This window comes from Oncorhynchus keta, chromosome 21 (genome assembly GCF_023373465.1).
Source record: "Oncorhynchus keta strain PuntledgeMale-10-30-2019 chromosome 21, Oket_V2, whole genome shotgun sequence".
In the NCBI taxonomy this organism is placed as follows: domain Eukaryota; kingdom Metazoa; phylum Chordata; class Actinopteri; order Salmoniformes; family Salmonidae; genus Oncorhynchus; species Oncorhynchus keta.
In genome coordinates this window covers 51,625,489-51,645,267 of record NC_068441.1, presented here as the reverse complement: position 1 = coordinate 51,645,267, position 19,779 = coordinate 51,625,489, and the positions used below count along the sequence as shown (strand labels likewise).

The 19,779-nt window shown below is 38.6% G+C and overlaps 1 protein-coding gene across 2 annotated transcripts in view; it reads left to right on the top strand.

Annotated features, from left to right (window-relative positions):
• The window catches only part of LOC118400637 (metabotropic glutamate receptor 7), a 512,169-nt gene that overhangs the window by 296,486 nt on the left and 195,904 nt on the right, over nucleotides 1–19,779 (top strand). For both annotated transcript variants that reach the window (XM_052474151.1, XM_052474153.1), the window contains exon 3: nucleotides 12,494–12,629. In XM_052474151.1, coding sequence (XP_052330111.1) covers nucleotides 12,494–12,629 — 136 coding nt within the window. The remainder of the gene's footprint in view (nucleotides 1–12,493; nucleotides 12,630–19,779) is intronic.

Sequence of the window (19,779 nt, the reverse complement as noted above, 5' to 3'; positions counted from 1 at the left end):
CCCTGTCTCACCCCACAGCCCTCACGCTAAATTGAGTCAAAAGCTGTTTTGAAATCAACAAAGCATGACAATACGTTGTCTTTCTTTCTTTTAGTTTGTTTGTTTGTCAATTATGGTGTGCAGGGTGAATACGTGGTCTGTCGTATTTGGTCATTTGGTAAAAATCCAATTTGACATTTGCTCAGTACATTGTTTTTATTGAGGAAATGTACGAGTTTGCTGTTAATGATAATGCAGAGGATTTTTCCAAGGTTGCTGTTGACGCATATCCCATGGTAGTTATTGGGGTCAAGTTTTTCTACATTTTTCTGAATTGGGCTGATCAGCCCTTGGTTCCAAATATTGGGGAAGATGCCAGAGCTGAGGATGATGTTTAAGAGTTTAAGTTTAGCCAATTGGAATTTGTGATCTGTATATTTTATCATTTAATTTAGGATACCATCAACACCACAGGCCTTTTTGGGGTTAGAGGGTTTGTAATTGGAAAATCCTGTGGGTTCTGGTAGTCTGATTCTAAGATTTGTAATTGATCATGTATCTGTATTTGTTTTTGCTGTTTTGTTAAAGAGACAAAAAGATTGGAGAAGTTGTTTACCTATAGATCTCCTTTTGGATAGATGACTCTTCATGTTGTTGTTTGTTTAGTGTGTTCAAATTTTCCCAGAAGTGGTTAGAGTTTGTGTTCTTCAATTATATGCTGCTTCTTCTTTTTCCATAGTGTATTTTTGTATTGTTTTAGTGAATCACCATAGTGAATCACCACATGTTTTCCGGGTCTCTATGTTTTTGGTTGGATAGGTTTCTCAATTTCTTTCTTAGGTTTTTTGCATTCTTCATCAAACCATTTGTCATTGTTTTTAGATTTGATAGGGAAGCTTGAAAGGTCAAATATACTGCCAAGTATTCTACTGCCAAGTTTAAACCTTCACTATTACAGTGAAATGTTTTCTCCAGGAAGTTGTCTAAAAGGGATTGAATTTGTCGTTGCCTAATTGTTTTTTGTTTTTTGTAGGTTTTCACTTTCCTTCAGTCTATCGCATTTCTTAATTTTGTGTCCCTTTGGCTTCATGCTTCATGACTTAGTATTGCTCTGTTCAAGTACTTTATACTCTGATTTTGTTGTGATCTGATAGGTGTACCAGTGGACTGACTGTGAACGCTCTGAGAGACTGGGTTGAGGTCTCGCACTCTCTCATGTGCTCTCGCTCTCTCTCTTGCTCTCTCTCTCTCTCTCTCTCTCTCTGTGTCTCTCTCTCTCTCTCTCTGTGTCTCTCTCTCTTGCTCTCTCTCTCTCTCTCTCTCTCTCTCTCTCTCTGTGTGTCTCTCTCTCTCTCTCTCTCTCTGTGTCTCTCTCTCTCTCTCTGTGTCTCTCTCTCTCTCTCCTCTCTCTCCTCCCTCTCTCTCCCTCTCTCTCTCTCCTCTCTCTCTCTCTCTCTCTCTCTCTGTGTCTCTCTCTCTCTCTCTCTCTCTCTCTCTCTCTCTCTCTCTCTCTCTGTCTCTCTCTCTCTCTCTCTCTCTCTGTCTCTCTCTCTCTGTGTCTCTCTCTCTCTCTCTCTCTCTCTCTCTCTCTCTCTCTCCCTCTCTCTCTCTCTCTCTCTCTCTCTCTCTCTCTCTCTCTCTCTCTCTCTCTCTCTCTCTCTCTCTCTCTCTCTCTCTCTCTCTCTCTCTCTCTCTCTCTCTCTCTCTCTCTCTCTCTCTCTCTCTCTCTCTCTCTCTCTCTGTCTCTCTCTCTCTCTCTCTCTCTCTCTCTCTCTCTCTCTCTCTCTCTCTGCTACCAAAGGAACCACTTTTCCATCTACCATTCTGGTCATTTAAAAATATAATAATGCCTCACCTATTTGTCTGCTGTTGGCGTTTTGCATTGCATCGATATGCTGCCAAAGAAGCAGAGGGTCAGGGAATGCAGAGGGTCAGGGAATGCAGAGGGTCAGGGAATGCAGAGGGTCAGGGAATGCAGAGGGTCAGGTCTTCATTCAGAGGAAGGGAATATTAATCTGCTGTACATCTACAGATGAATACACTGAAGGCTACATGTTTACTTATCAAATTAGGCTTGTAAATAAATAAATAAATTATTGATAATAGTTTATGCTACGCTTGGCACGTACAAAGGCATGGATTACTACACAAACTACTACTACTATAAATTACATGCGCAGAGCTGAGACAGTGGTTTTATATGTGATAGTTGGCTCTAAATCAATAGCTGGAGGGATGAATTATAATCGTCTTTCTTTGTCAATTTACTCAAGATTGATATTTTTGTTGTTGTTGCCGAGTGTACGGGATTGGCATGGAACACATGGTCCAACAACATGCTTAATGGAAGGTTCCTTCTGCACAATGCAACAATAACGACTAATAAAAGAATACCAACATAAAGTAAATGGTTCAGTGGAATAAAATCAACATTTTAGCATCAGTATAATACAGGAAGGCACAATTTATAGTCCAATATTTACACATGTATTTGGGGAAGGGGGGTGGATGGATATAAACTGAGCAGTATAATAAGAGTGTGTGTGTGTGTGTGTGTGTGTGTGTGTGTGTGTGTGTGTGTGTGTGTGTGTGTGTGTGTGTGTGTGTGTGTGTGTGTGTGTGTGTGTGTGTGTGTGTGTGTGTGTGTGTGTGTGTGTGTTTGAGTGAGTGATTGCGTGCATGTGTACTAAGATGCGGAGAATCAGAGCAGGTGGTCAGTCCAGTTCAAGTGCTCTACACGCTGATGGTTTGCAGATCGAAACTGTCTCTGAGCCTGTTGGTATCAGACCTCATGCTCCAAAACCCGACAGTAAAGGAGAGAACTGCTCGTGGGGTCAGTGATGATGCTGCGGGCCTTCTTCAAGCACCGTTTCGAGTAGATGAGTTGGAGCACAGTTCCAGTGATGTACTGGGCCATCTTCACCACCCGCTGGCCGTGATGCAACCAGTCAGGATGCTCTCGATGGTGCAGCAGTAGTATTTGGAGAGGACCTGGTGCGGCAAGCTGAATTTCTTCAGTCGCCTTAGGAAGTAAAGATGCTGTTAAGCCCTCTACTACAGTCCCATTGATGTGGATCACAACATGTACCCTCCTGAAGTCAACAATCAACTCCTTTGTTTTGATCACGTTAAGGGGGGAGGTTGTTGTCATGACACCACACTACCAGTTCGATTACCTACTTCCTACAGGCTGACTCGTCGTTGCTGGTTATCAGGCCTACATCTGGGGTGTCGTCAGCGAACTTGATGATGGAGGTGGTCTTGTGCAAAGCCAAGTGGTGAACAGGGAGCAGCAGAGGACTGAGGACACTGTGTTATCAAGATTCAGTGTGGAGGAGGTGTTGTTGCCAATCCTCAAAGCCTGTGGTCTGCCCATCAGGAAGTCCAGGATCCAGTAGCAAAGTGTAGGGCTCTGAAGGAACAAATAAATAAAACAATTTCATCAGCAGTCTGCACATAATACCCCATAATGACAAAGTGAAAACAGTTTATATATATGTATGTATGTATGTATGTATGTATGTATGTATGTATGTATGTATGTATGTATGTATGTATGTATGTATGTATGTATGTATGTATATAAAAAACAGAACACCTTATTAAAATAAGTATTCAGATCCTTCAAAATTGAGCTCAGGTGTATCCTGTTTCCACTGATCATCCTTGAGATGTTTTTTATAACTTGATTGGAGTCCACCTGTGTTAAATTCAATTGATTGGAAATGATTTGGAAAGTAACACACCTGTCTATATAATGTCAAACTGTTGACAGTGCAAGTTAGAGCAAAAACCAAGCCAAGCCAGTCGAAGGAATTGTCTGTGGAGCTCCGAGACAGGATTGTGTTGAGGCACAGATCATGGGAAGGGTACCAAAAAAAAGTTCACATTGAAGGTCCCCAAGAACACAGTGACCGACATCATTCTTGAATGAAATAAGTTTGGAACCACCAAGACTCTTCCTTGAGCTGGTCACACGGCCAAACGGAGGACAACGACCTTGGTCAGGGAGGTGACCAAGAACCCGATGGTCACTCTGAAAGAGTTCTAGAGTTCTAGAGTTCCAACATGGAGATGGGAAAACGTTCCAGAAAGACAACCATCTCTGCAGCACTCCGCCAATCAGGCCTTTGTGGTAGAGTGGCCAGACGGAAGCCACTCCTCAATAAAAGGCAAATGACAGCCGGCTTGTTTGCCAAAAGGCACATAAAGACTCTCAAACCACGTGAAACAAGATTCTCTGGTCTGATGAAACCAAGATTGAACTCTGTGGCCTGAATGCCAAGGGGCAATGCAAATAGTCTAGGTAGCCATTTGACTAGATGTTCAGGAGTCTTATGGCTTGGGGGTAGAAGCTATTTAGGATCCTCTTGGACCTCGACTTGAAGCTCTGGTTCCACTTGCCGTGTGGTAGCAGAGAGAGCAGTCTATGACTAGGGTGGCTGGAGTCTTTGACAACTTTTAGGGCCTTCCTCTGACACTGCCTGGTGTAGAGGTCCTGGATGGCAGGCAGCTTTGATGATGTGATGTGATGTTCTGGGCCGTACGCACTCTCCTCTGTAGTGCCTTGAGGTCAGAGGCCGAGCAGTTTTCATACCAGGCAGTGATGCAACCTGTCAGGATGCTACAAATAGTGCAGTTGTAAAACATTTTGAGTATCTGAGGACCCATGCCAAATCTTTTCAGTCTCCTGTTTTATTGTGCCCTCTTCACGACTGTCTTGGTATTTGGACCATGTTAGTTTGTTGGTGATGTGGACGCCAAGGAACTTGAAGCTCTCAACCTGCTCCACTGCAGCCCCGTCGATGAGAATGGGGGAGTGCTTGGTCCTCCTTTTCCTGTGGTCCACAATCATCTCCTTTTTCTTGATCACTTTGAGGGAGCGGTTGTTGTCCTGGTACCACACGGTCAGGTCTCTGACCTCCTCCCTATAGGCCGTCTCATCGCTGTCGGTGATCAGGCCTGCCTACCTACCACTGTTGTGTCATCGGCAAACTTAATGACTGTGTTGGAGTCGTGCCTGGCCATGCAGTCATCAGTGAACAGTGAGTACAGGAGGGGACTAAGCACACACCCCTGAGGGGCCCCAGTGTTGATGATCAGCATGGCGGATGTGTTGTTGCCTACCCTTACAAACTGGGGGCGTCCCATCAGGAAGTCCAGGATCCATATGAGGAGGGAGGTGTTTAGTCCCAGGGTCCTTAGCTTAGTGATGAGCTTTGAGGGCACTATGGTGTTGAATGCTGTGCTGTAGTCAATGAATAGCGTTTTCACATAAGTGTTCCTTTTGTCCATGTGTGAAAGGGCAGTGTGGAGTGGAATAGATATTGCATCATCTGTGGATCTGTTGGTGCGGTATGCAAATTGGAGTGGGTCTAGGGTTTATAGGATAATGGTGTTGATGTGAGCCATGACCAGCCTTTCAAAGCATTTCATGGCTACAGACTGCTACGAGTAGGTAGTCATTTAGGCAGGTTAACTTAGTGTTCTTTTGCACAGGGACTATGGTGCTCCGCTTGAAACATGTTGGTGTTCCAGACTCAGACACGGAGAGGTTGACAAATGTCAGTGAAGACACTTGCCAGTTGGTCAGCGCATGCTCGGAGTACACGTCCTGGTAATCCGTCTGGCTCTGCTGCATAGAAGTTATTTAGCTCATCTGGTAGGCTCGTGTCATTGGGCAGCTCTCGGCTGTGCTTCCCTTTGTAGTTTGTAATAGTTTGCCAGCCCTGTAACGTCCGACGAGCATCGGAGGGCAGTGTGGTCCACTGGTGTAGTATGATTCCATCTTAGTCTTGTATTGACGCTTTGCTTGTTTGATGGTTCGTTCAGAGGGCATAGCAGTATTTCTTATAAGCTTCCGGGTTACAGTCTGCTCCTTCAAAGCGGCAGCTCTACCCTTTAGCTCAGTGCGAATCTTGCCTGTAATCCATGGCTTCTGGTTGGGGTATGTATGTACAGTCACTGTGGGGACGACGTCCTCGATGCACTTATTGATAAAGTTGATAAAGCCAGTGACTGATGTGGTGTACTCTTCAATGCCATCGGAAGAATCCCAGAACATATTCCAGTCTGTGCTAGCAAAACAGTCCTGTAGCTTAGCATCTGCTTCATCTGACCACTGACCACTGTCACCAGAGTCACTGGTTCTTCCTGCTTAAATGTTTGCTTGTAAGCAGGAATCAGGAGAATATAATTGTGGTCAGATTTGCCAAATGGAGGGTGAGGGAGAGCTTCGTACGTGTCTCTGTGTGTGGAGTAAAGGTGGTCTAGATTTCCAACCCCGCTGGTTGCACATTTAACATGCTGATAGAAATGAGTTAAAACTGATTTAAGTTTCCCTGCATTAAAGTCCCCGGCCACTAGGAGTGACGTCTATTGATGAACGTTTCCCTGTTTGCTAATGGCGGTGTACAGCTCATTGAACGTGGTTTAAGTGCCAGCATCGGTCTGTGGTGGTATGTAGACATCTAGAAAAAATACAGATGAAAACTCTCTCGTTAGATAGTGTGGTCTACAGCTTATCATGTGATGCTCTACCTCAGGCGAGCAAAACCTTGAGACTTTGGATTACTAGAGGCTGCTGTTCTGTCCTGCCGATTCAGTTTATAACCCGCCAGCTGTATGTTTATACCCAAGAAGACTTGAGGCTGTAATTGTTGCCAAATGGTGCTTCAACAAAGTATCGAGTAAAGGGTCTGAATTCTTTATACATTTCCAAAAATAAACTGTTTTTGCTTTGTCAATATGGGTTATTGTGTGTAGATTGGTGATAAAAAAAAATATATTAATTGCATTTTAGAATAAGGCTGTAATGTATCAAGAATGTGGAAAATGTCAAGGGGTCTGAATACTTTCCGAATGCATTGTAGGTGTTCCTCTTGTTCAGATGTGTTAGGGCAGTGTGAACAACTATAGAAATATCACCTTCAGTGGAGCTGCTGGAACGGTAGGCAAAGTGGAGTGGGTCCAGTGTGCCTGGTATACTGGCCTTGATGTGGGCCATGACCAGCCTCTGGAATCACTTCATGATGACTGAGGTGAGTGCGACGGGGAGATGTCACCTTGTTTTTCTTGGGCACTGGGACGATTGTGGTCTCCTTTAATAAAGCAGATGGGGACAACAGCCTGGGAGAGGGGACAGTTAGAAGAAGTCTGAGAAGATGGCCGCCATCTGGTCAGCACACACATCTGGGCTGGCGGCATTGTGGGTATTCACTCTTTTGAGAGTTTTTTTTTATGTCCCTTTCGGGGAGAGTGAAAGGACCTGGTCATCCGGAACAGCAAGAGTCCTCCTGAATAACTTGGAATTGTCTGCCTCGACGCAAACTGTGTTAAACTCAATCTCTGAATGTGCGGTGACATCCTCTCCGGATTAATTTAATTGGTCGGCTAACAATAGGTGATAGATCAATTCCGTCATATCAGGTCAATCCAAGTGGTCAGGGGAGCTCAGGTTTGTGTCTTAACTCAGAGACATCAGTGAGGCTCTAAACAGATGTCTGGCGATGGTCTCTGTTTCTCTGCAGCCAATAAAGTGGACCAGATATATGCAAAACCAAGGTCAGACAGATGACACACCAATCGGAGTCTATTAATGGACTTCTCCTCTGATGCAGTAGTTCTATGTCCATCGTGTAATTTGGATTAGTTACCTGTTTAAGAAGGCTTGAATCCACTTTAGATTGTGAGACGAACAATGCAATCATACATATTGTATTGAGTAATAATATAATAATAACATAATAATCATACATATTGTATTGAGTAATAATATAATAATAATATAATGATCATACATATTGAGTAATAATATAATAGTAACATAATGATCATACATATTGTATTGAGTAATAATATAATAATAATATAATGATCATACATATTGAGTAATAATATAATAATAATATAATGATCATACATATTGAGTAATAATATAATAATAATATAATGATCATACATATTGAGTAATAATATAATAATAATATAATGATCATACATATTGTATTGAGTAATAATATAATAATAATATAATGATCATACATATTGTATTGAGTAATAATATAATAAAAACATAATGATCATACATATTGTATTGAGTAATAATATAATAAAAACATAATGATCATACATATTGTATTGAGTAATAATATAATAAAAACATAATGATCATACATATTGTATTGAGTAATAATATAATAATAATATAATGATCATACATATTGAGTAATAATATAATAATAACATAATAATCATACATATTGTATTGAGTAATAATATAATAATAATATAATGATCATACATATTGAGTAATAATATAATAATAATATAATGATCATACATATTGTATTGAGTAATAATATAATAAAAACATAATGATCATACATATTGTATTGAGTAATAATATTATAATAATATAATGATCATACATATTGAGTAATAATATAATAATAACATAATAATCATACATATTGTATTGAGTAATAATATAATAATAATATAATGATCATACATATTGAGTAATAATATAATAGTAACATAATGATCATACATATTGAGTAATAATATAATAATAACATAATAATCATACACAAGTAAAACATGTATAAACTAGTAATGAGGTAAATACACATTTTTGTAAATAAAATGTTCTCCTTGATCTGTATAATCAGTATCTTTGTGCCACAAACATCCAGTTATGTGTCATATGCTACTGTATAATGTTTTGGGTCCATTGCTGGGTTGCATGCGACCCTCACAACATGAGGTTCCTTCCCCGGAATACTCTTAGTCATGACAACACCAACAGAATGCCGTGCTTGTGCCTCGCATGTAGGCCTGGACAGAACACGCTGTGGAACTTCAAATATGCTGGCTGCCCCGGAATTATTTTAACCAAGCAGTTTATTTAGCATCACAGCAATATAATATACTGCCTTGCTTTTTTATCTCTCCAGGCCACCATACGTTATAGCTTTTTGCTATCCAGTGTAGACCTACTTCATTTTATTACTGTTCTGGATGTGAGGCTCCATGCTCTTGAAAGTGCTGCTCCTGGTTAGAGGGTGATATAACTCTGCATGCCCTCAATTTTAAAAGTCTGTCAAATAAATCTTGCGGGGATAGTTAGCATGCTGCTGTCAATGGGAAGCTGTGACTACATGATGTTGTAAATGTTTGAGGTGTCTGAGGAAGTCTCCGGCTTCAGCAGGTGTCTGTTCAATGCTTTTAGGTGATCTCTGTTACTCCAAGCAAGAATAAGGATCTCATTTTAACTCAACACACTGATGGAATTTTGCACATTTAGAGCAGTTGTGAAATGTGTATTTACCCCAGAAGCTGATAATATTGCAGTCCATAACATAAATACATGTCATAGAAGCAGTTTTGAGAGCCATGTTTGTGTGAGGATTAACTTTGTCTTAGCCCTTTATGTGAGCCATGTTTGTGTGAGGATTAACTTTGTCTTAGCCCTTTATGTGAGCCATGTTTGTGTGAGGATTAACTTTGTTTTAGCCCTTTATGTGAGCCATGTTTGTGTGATGATTAACTTTGTCTTAGCCCTCTCTGTGAGCCATGTTTGTGTGAGGATTAACTTTGTCTTAGCCCTTTATGTGAGCCATGTTTGTGTGATGATTAACTTTGTCTTAGCCCTCTCTGTGAGCCATGTTTGTGTGATGATTAACTTTGTCTTAGCCCTTTATGTGAGCCATGTTTGTGTGAGGATTAACTTTGTCTTAGCCCTTTATGTGACCCATGTTTGTGTGAGGATTAACTTTGTCTTAGCCCTCTCTGTGAGCCATGTTTGTGTGAGGATTAACTTTGTCTTAGCCCTTTATGTGAGCCATGTTTGTGTGATGATTAACTTTGTCTTAGCCCTTTATGTGAGCCATGTTTGTGTGAGGATTAACTTTGTCTTAGCCCTCTCTGTGAGCCATGTTTGTGTGATGATTAACTTTGTCTTAGCCCTTTATGTGAGCCATGTTTGTGTGAGGATTAACTTTGTCTTAGCCCTTTATGTGAGCCATGTTTGTGTGAGGATTAACTTTGTCTTAGCCCTCTCTGTGAGCCATGTTTGTGTGAGGATTAACTTTGTTTTAGCCCTCTCTGTGAGCCATGTTTGTGTGAGGATTAACTTTGTCTTAGCCCTTTATGTGAGCCATGTTTGTGTGATGATTAACTTTGTCTTAGCCCTTTATGTGAGCCATGTTTGTGTGATGATTAACTTTGTCTTAGCCCTTTATGTGAGCCATGTTTGTGTGAGGATTAACTTTGTCTTAGCCCTTTATGTGAGCCATGTTTGTGTGATGATTAACTTTGTCTTAGCCCTCTCTGTGAGCCATGTTTGTGTGAGGATTAACTTTGTTTTAGCCCTTTATGTGAGCCATGTTTGTGTGAGGATTAACTTTGTCTTAGCCCTCTCTGTGACCCATGTTTGTGTGAGGATTAACTTTGTCTTAGCCCTTTATGTGAGCCATGTTTGTGTGAGGATTAACTTTGTCTTAGCCCTCTCTATTTGTATTTTTTATTGAACATTTATTAAGCTAGATATGTGTTTCTTACAGTGCTACCAAAGATGTTTTAACTCTCAACTTAAACTTTGTGGTTTGTGACAGGAATATGGACTCAGTGAAGTCTGAGTACAGTATAGTCTGCCATTTCACTTTCTATCCCCGTACAACATACAGTGCCTTCGGAAAGTATTCAGACCCTTTCAAATGTTCCACCTTTTTTTTTACTATACAGATTTATTCTAAAAATGGATTAAATAAAACAATTTCATAAGCATTCTGCACATAATACCCCATAATGACAAAGTGAAAACAGGATTTTATACATATTTGCATATTTATAAAAAACAAACAACAGAAACACCATATTTACATAAGTATTCAGATGCTTTGCTATGAGACTTGAAATTGAGCTCAGGTGCATCCTGTTTCTATTCATCATCCTTGAGGTGTTTCTACATCTTGATTGGAGTCCACCTGTGGTAAATTTAATTGAATGGACATGATTTGGAAAGGAACACAGCTGTCTATATAATGTCACACAGTTGACAGTGCAAGTCAGAACAAAAACTAAGCCATGAGGTCGAAGGAATTGTCCATAGAGCTCCGAGACAGGATTGTGTTGAGGCACAGATCTTGGGAAGGGTACCAATTTTTTTTCCCAGCATTGACGAAATTGGCCTCAATCATTTTAAATGGAATATGTTTGGAACCAACAAGACTCTTCCTAGAGCTGGCCACCCGGACAAACTGAGCAATTGGGGGAATAAGGGAGGTGACCAACAACCCGATGGTCACTCTGACAGAGCTCTAGAGTTCCGCTGTGGAGATGGGAGAACCTTCCAGAAGGACACCCATCTCTGCAGCACTCCACCAATCAGGCCTTTATGGTAGAGTGGCCAGACTGAATCCACTCCTCTGTAAAAGGCACATGACACATGACAGCCTGCCAAAAGGGACTGGGAGACAAGTACGGATCAAGATAAAGATGAATGCAGCGAATTTCAAAGAGATATTTGATGGAAACCTGCTCCAGAGTGCTCAGGACCTCAGACTGGGGCGAAGGTTCACCTTCCAACAGGACAATTACCCTAAGCACACGGCCAAGACAATGCAGGAGTGGCTTCTGGACAAATGTCCTTAAGTGGCTTAGCCAAATAGCTGTGTAGTGACACTCCCCATCCAACCTTACAGCGCTTGAGAGAATCTGCAGGGAACAATGGGAGAAACTGCCCAACTACAGGTGTGCCAAGCTTATAGCATCATACTGATGAAGACTCGAGGCTGTAATTCCTGCCAAAGGTGCTACAACAAAGTACAGAGTAAAGGGTCTGAATACTTATATATATATTTGATATTTCAGTTTTTTATTTTTAATATATTTTCAGACATGTCAAAGAAGCTGTTTTTGCTTTGCCATTATGGCTATTGCGTTATTGTGTGTAGATTGATGAGAAGAAAAAACCTATTTCATCAATTTTAGAATAAGGCTGTAACGTAACAGAACGAGAAAAAAGTCAAGGGGTCTGAATATTTGCAGAACGCATTGAATAACTGTTTGCAAAAGCCACTGGTCACACACTGGTCACACACTGGTCACACACTGGTCACACACTGGTCACACACTGGTCACACACTGGTCACACACTGGTCACACACTGGTTGAATCAACGTTGATGTATAGTCCATCTTTATTTATTTTCAACATCTCTATGTGCCATTGTTCATATTGTACAGCATTGTAATGTTCAAATCAATGTGTATGGGGATGTTTGGTAATTGGCTGGATGCACAGAGGTTGCCCTTACGTAATTAGCTTCACAAACTGGAAGTTCATAGGTTACATGTTTATTTGACATTTTATAGATTTTATTGCATTTTTACAGATTTTATTTAGTTTTTACAGATGTAATGTTTGTAGTTTTTAGTAGGTATGGTTCTTGTTCAAGGTTATTCTCCCAATTTGAGGAACCTCACCTGAAGCTCATTACTTTTCATTTCAGGTGGGATCTGCATCGCCCAGTCCTTGAAGATCCCTCACAATCACAAGCAAGAGCACTTTGACAAGATCATCAGGCTGCTTCTGGACACCCATTACGCTCGGGCAGTCGTCCTTTTCACCTCAGATGAGGACATAAGGTATGTGTCGACTCGTTGTTATCCCCTTGAGCTAAAGCCTACGTATTGGCTGTGTGCTGGCGCTCTGTGCCACTGAAGGGCTGCTCAGTACCTTGGGAATTAAAACTGAAAAGCTAAAAGACAGTTCAGGAGTTCGGCAACTGAATTCACTTCAATAATGTTACCTTTAATACTGATGCATTTCGGAGCAGGCTCCATTGTCACAGCACTATGCATCTCCTGTTCATTATCTCACTCAACCAGCATAATGTGTGACAACAAGTAAAAGCTCAATTATTTTAATCCCTGCTGTTTGCAGAAAAGACAACTGTTGGTTTTAGTGAAACAAAGTATTGGACCTTTAGGTTTTCATCAAAGGGTTGGAGTTTTGGTTCAAGGAACCACATGGGAGTATAAATGATTGAACTCTAGTCTGTGGAATTGTCTTTTACTTTCTGATGAGCATCCTTCTAGCAGCTGAAACATCTTAAATCCACTTCATTGGTCAATTTCACACCAGGTCCAACCTGGAAGTGTATAGCATTGTACATAGTGTAGTATTCAATTATAGGATTATAGTATAGCATTGTACATAGTGTAGTATTAAATTATAGTATTATAGTAAAGCTTTGTACATAGTGTAGTATTAAATTCTAGTATTATAGTAAAGCATTGTACATAGTGTAGTATTAAAGTATAGTATTATAGTAAAGCATAGTACATAGTATTAATGTATAGCTTTATATTATAAAATGATATTACAGCATTGTACACAGTATAGCACAATAGTATAGAATTATAGTATAGTATTATATTATAGCATTACAGTGTGACAGTATGGTATAGTATTACATCATAGCATTATAGTATAGCATTATAGTATAGTATTATAGTATAGTATTATAGTATAGTATTATAGTATACTGTTATAATAGTATAGTATTATATTATAGCATTATAATATGTCATTATAGTATATCATTATATTATAGCATTATTTTACAGTATATCATTGTAGTATAGCATTATATTATAGTATTATTGTATAGCCTTACGTAATTATATTATAGTATAACATTATAGCATAACATTATATTATAGCATTATTTTACAGTATAGCATTGTAGTATAGCATAATATTATAGTATAGCATTATAGTTTAGTGTTATATTATTGCATTGCAGTATATCATTATAGTATAGTATTACATCATAGCATTACATTATAATATAACATAATATTATAGTATAACAATATAGTATAGCATTATAGTATGTCATTATAATATAATTATATATCATTATAAATGATAAGAAACAATACTATGCAGCCGTATTCATTGACCTGGCCAAGGCTTTCGACTCTGTCAATCATCACATCCTCATCGGCAGACTCGACAGCCTTGGTTTCTCAAATTATTGCCTCGCCTGGTTCACCAACTACTTCTCTGATAGAGTTCAGTGTGTCAAATCAGAGGGCCTGTTGTCCGGGCCTGTGGCAGTCTTTATGGGCGTGCCACAGGGTTCAATTCTTTGACCGACTCTCTTCTCTGTATACATCAATGATGTCGCTCTTGCTGCTGGTGAGTCTCTGATCCACCTCTACGCAGATGACACCATTCTGTATACTTCTGGCCCTGTATAGTATACTATTATATTATAGCGTTATATTATAGCATTATATGTAGCATATCATTATAGTATATCATTACAGGGAGGAGGTGAGGGCCCTCGGAGTGTGGTGTCAGGAAAATAACCTCACACTCAATGTCAACAAAACTAAGGAGATGATTGTGGACTTCAGGAAACAGCAGAGGGAACACCCCCCTATCCACATCGATGGAACAGTAGTGGAGAGGGTAGCAAGTTTTAAGTTCCTCAGCATACACATCACAGACAAACTGAATTGGTCCACTCACACTGACAGCGTCGTGAAGAAGGCGCAGCAGCGCCTCTTCAACCTCAGGAGGCTGAAGAAATTCGGCTTGTCACCAAAAGCACTCACAAACTTCTACAGATGCACAATCGAGAGCATCCTGGCGGGCTGTATCACCGCCTGGTACGGCAACTGCTCCGCCCTCAACCGTAAGGCTCTCCAGAGGGTAGTGAGGTCTGCACAACGCATCACCGGGGGCAAACTACCTGCCCTCCAGGACACCTACACCACCCGATGTTAGAGGAAGGCCATAAAGATCATCAAGGACATCAACCACCCGAACCACTGCCTGTTCACCCCGCTATCATCCAGAAGGCGAGGTCAGTACAGGTGCAACAAAGCTGGGACCGAGAGACTGAAAAACAGCTTCTATCTCAAGGCCATCAGACTGTTAAACAGCCACCACTAACATTGAGTGGCTGCTGCCAACACACTGTCATTGACACTGACCCAACTCCAGCCACTTTAATAATGGGAATTGATGAGAAATTATGTAAATATATCACTAGCCACTTTAAACAATGCTACCTTATATAATGTTACTTACCCTACATTATTCATCTCATATGCATACGTATATACTGTACTCTACATCATCGACTGCATCCTTATGTAATACATGTATCACTAGCCACTTTAACTATGCCACTTTGTTTACTTTGTCTACATACTCATCTCATATGTATATACTGTACTCGATACCATCTACTGTATGCTGCTCTGTACCATCACTCATTCATATATCCTTATGTACATATTCTTTATCCCCTTACACTGTGTATAAGACAGTAGTTTTGGAATTGTTAGTTAGATTACTTGTTGGTTATCACTGCATTGTCGGAACTAGAAGCACAAGCATTTCGCTACACTCGCATTAACATCTGCTAACCATGTGTATGTGACAAATACGATTTGATTTGATTTGATTTGATTTACAGTATAGTATACTATTATATTATATAATTGTATTATAGCAGTATGTGCAGTATAGCATTGTAGTATAGTATTACTGTATAGTATACTATTATATTATATCATTATGGTATAGCACTATGTTATAGCATTATACGTAGTGTAGCATCATAGTATAGTATCATAGTATAGGATTATAGTATGGTATTATAGTATAGGAATATGGTATTGTATTATAGTATAGTTTTACATTATAGCATTAGAGCATGTCATTATAGTATATCATTATATTATAGCACTATTTTACAGTACATCATTGTAGTATAGCATTATAGTATCGTATTATAGTATATCATTATCGCATAGCATTATATTATAGCATTATGTTACAGTATATCATTGTAGTAAAGCATTATATAGAATTATAGTATAGCATTAGAGTATATCATTATAGTATAGTATTACATCATAGCATTATATTATAGCATTATATTATAGTGTAACAATATAGTATATCATTATAGAATAGCATTATACATAATATAGCATTATAGTATAGCATTATACATAGTGTAGCATTATATTATCAATTTATAATATATTTTTGTATATCATGATATTATAGTATAGCGTTATAGTTTATAATTATATTATATTATTATAGTATATCATTATAGTATAGCGTTATAGTATAGCATTATATTATAGCATTATAGTATATCATTATATAATATCAATGTAGAGAGTATATCATCATAGTATATCAATGTACAGAGTATATCATTATAGTACATCCATTATACAGAGTATGTCATTATAGTATATCAATTACATTTACATTTACATTTAAGTCATTTAGCAGACGCTCTTATCCAGAGCGACTTCCATAGAACAGTCACTTTACAATAGTGCATCTAAATCTTAAAGGGGGGTGAGAAGGATTACTTATCCTATCCTAGGTATTCCTTAAAGAGGTGGGGTTTCAGGTGTCTCCGGAAGGTGGTGATTGACTCCGCTGTCCTGGCGTCGTGAGGGAGTTTGTTCCACCATTGGGGGGCCAGAGTATATCATTATACAGAGTATATCATTATAGTGTAGTAATATATCATATCATTATAGTATATCAATGTACATAGTATATCATTATACAGAGTATGTCATTGTAATATATCATTACAGAGTATACCATTATAGTGTAGCATTATATTATATCATTATAGTATACAATTATATTATGGCATTATACAGAGTATAGCATTACATTATAGCATTATATGTAGTATATTATTATAGCATAGTGTTACAGTATAGTATAATATTAAAGTATAGCATTATATTACAGCATATTATGGCATTATATGTAGTATAGTGTTATAGTATTATATACCGTTGTATTATAGCGTTATATTGCATAGCATTATATTATATAATTCCAGCATAGTATACTATTATATTATATAATTGTATTATAGCATTATGTGTAGTATAGCATTATAGTCATTATGTGTAGTATAGTATTACTGTATAGTATACTATTATATTATAGCATTATACGTAGTATAGCATTATATTATAGTATTATATTTAGTATACCATTACAGTACAGTATACTATTATATTATAATTTTAGAGCATTATATTATAGCATTATATGTAGTATAGCATTATATTATAGTATTATATGTATTATATGTAGTATAGCATTATAGTATAGCAATATATTATAGTATTATATGTAGTATAGCATAGCAATATATTATAGTATTATATGTAGTATAGCAGTATTACAGTATTTTTTTATATATTTTTTAAATGTTTTTATTTATCCGTTATTTTACCAGGTAAGTTGACTGAGAACACGTTCTCATTTGCAGCAACGACCTGGGGAATAGTTACAGGGGAGAGGAGGGGGATTAATGAGCCAATTGTAAACTGGGGATTATTAGGTGACCATGATGGTTTGAGGGCCAGATTGGGAATTTAGCCAGGACACCGGGGTTAACACCCCTACTCTTACGATAAGTGCCATGGGATCTTTAATGACCTCAGAGAGCCAGGACACCCGTTTAACGTCCCATCAGAAAGACGGCACCCCACACAGGGCAGTGTCCCCAATCACTGCCCTGGGGCATTGGGATATTTTTTAGACCAGAGGAAAGAGTGCCTCCTACTGGCCCTCCAACACCACTTCCAGCAGCATCTGGTCTCCCATCCAGGAACTGACCAGAACCAACCCTGCTTAGCTTCAGAAGCAAGCAAGCAGTGGTATGCAGGGTGCTAGTACAGTGTTATTGTATAGTATTATATTATATTATTATTTTACAGCGTTATATTATAGTATTTTATGTAGTAAAGCATTAAAGTATAGCAATATATTATAGTATTATATGTAGTTTAGCATTAAAGTATAGTATTACTGCATATTATATTATTATTTTACAGCATTATATTATAGTATTATATGTAGTATAGCATTACAGTATAGGATTACTGTATAGTATACTATTATAGTATAGCATTATATTATAGCATTATATAGTAGTATGGCATTATAGTCTGTATTTATCTTTAATATTTGTATTTATCTTTAATTTTTGTTCATTGATTTCCACCTGTGTTAGTTTCTCACCTGGTCTCATCAGCTCCTTATTTAGTTAAGTTCATTCTGTTTGTGCTTTTGTGAGGTATTGTTCGTTTTGACTCTACTAAGCATTTTTCCTAGCTCGTTTGTGAGAACCGGTTATAGCCTTCAGTCCTAGTTTTGATTCACCTGCCTGTTTGCCTACCTGTGTATGACCATTGCCTGCCTGTGACCACGATTCATGCCGTCTGCGAAGGCAAAATACACGTGAATCTACACCTCTTTCTCCCTGAGTATTCATTACAATAGCATAGCATTACAGTATAGTATACTACTATATTATAGCGTTATATTTAGTATAGTATTATATTATAATATTACAGAGTTGATATTAATGTACCAGTCTTGTCACAAGAACTTGTGATATTGGTATAATTAATTTTGTGATACAGAATTAAGTGTAATCTGTAGTTACACATCAACACGGATACAATTTAACATCCTGTTGATTTATCTGTCAAGACAATATAAAACACTTCCTGGGCTCATTTGAGGAAACATCTCTTCACACTAGCTCTCGCTGTTCAGACAAAATCGAACGGATGACAGAACAGAAAGAACTACGTTCCTGAGGAGAACAAGGGGGTGATGACAGAACAATGTACCGTTTGTGTGTGTGTGTGTGTGTGCGTGGGTGCATTTCGATAGTGTCTTGGGGGCTTGGGAGGATGCAGAGCAAAAATACGAATTAGACTATATCCTATCTTATCCTGTCCTATCCTATCCTGTCCTATCCTATCATATCGTATCCTATCATATCATGTCCTATCATGTCCTATCCTATCACATCGTGTCCTATCATATCTTGTCCTGTCATATCATATCCTATCATGCCATATCCTATCATATCCTATCCTAGCATGTGCTATCATATCATGTCCTATCCTATCATATCATATCATGTCCTATCATATCCTATCTTATCCTGTCCTATCCTATCATGTCTTATCATATTGTGTCCTATCATATCTTGTCCTGTCATATCCTATCTTATCCTGTCCTATCCTATCATGTCCTATCATACCGTGTCCTATCATATCCTATATTATCCTGTCCTATCCTATCATGTCTTATCATATTGTGTCCTATCATATCTTCTCCTGTCATATCATGTCCTATCCTATCATATCGTGCCCAATGCTATCATGTTCTGTCCTGTCCTTTCCTGTCCTATCATATCATGTCCTATCCTATCCTATCATATTCTGCCCTATCATTTCCTGTCCTGTCCTATCATGTCCTGTCCTGTCCTATCATATCATGTCCTATCCTGTCATATCATGTCCTATCCTATCATATCATGTCCTATCCTGTCATATCATGTCATATCCTATCATATCCTGCCCTATCCTATCATATCCTGCCCTATCCTATCATATCATGTCCTATCCTGTCATATCCTGTCCTGTCCTATCATATCCTGCCCTATCCTATCATATCATGTCCTATCCTATCATATCCTGCCCTATCCTATCATATCATGTCCATTCCTATACTATCATATCCTGTCCTTTCCTATCATATCATATCCTATCCTATCCTATCCCATCATATCCTGTCCTATCATATCCTATCCGGTCATATCATGTCATATCCTATCCTATCCTATCCTGTCCTGCCCTATCATATCACGTCCATTCCTATACTGTCTTATACTGTCCTATCTTATTATATTATATGAAG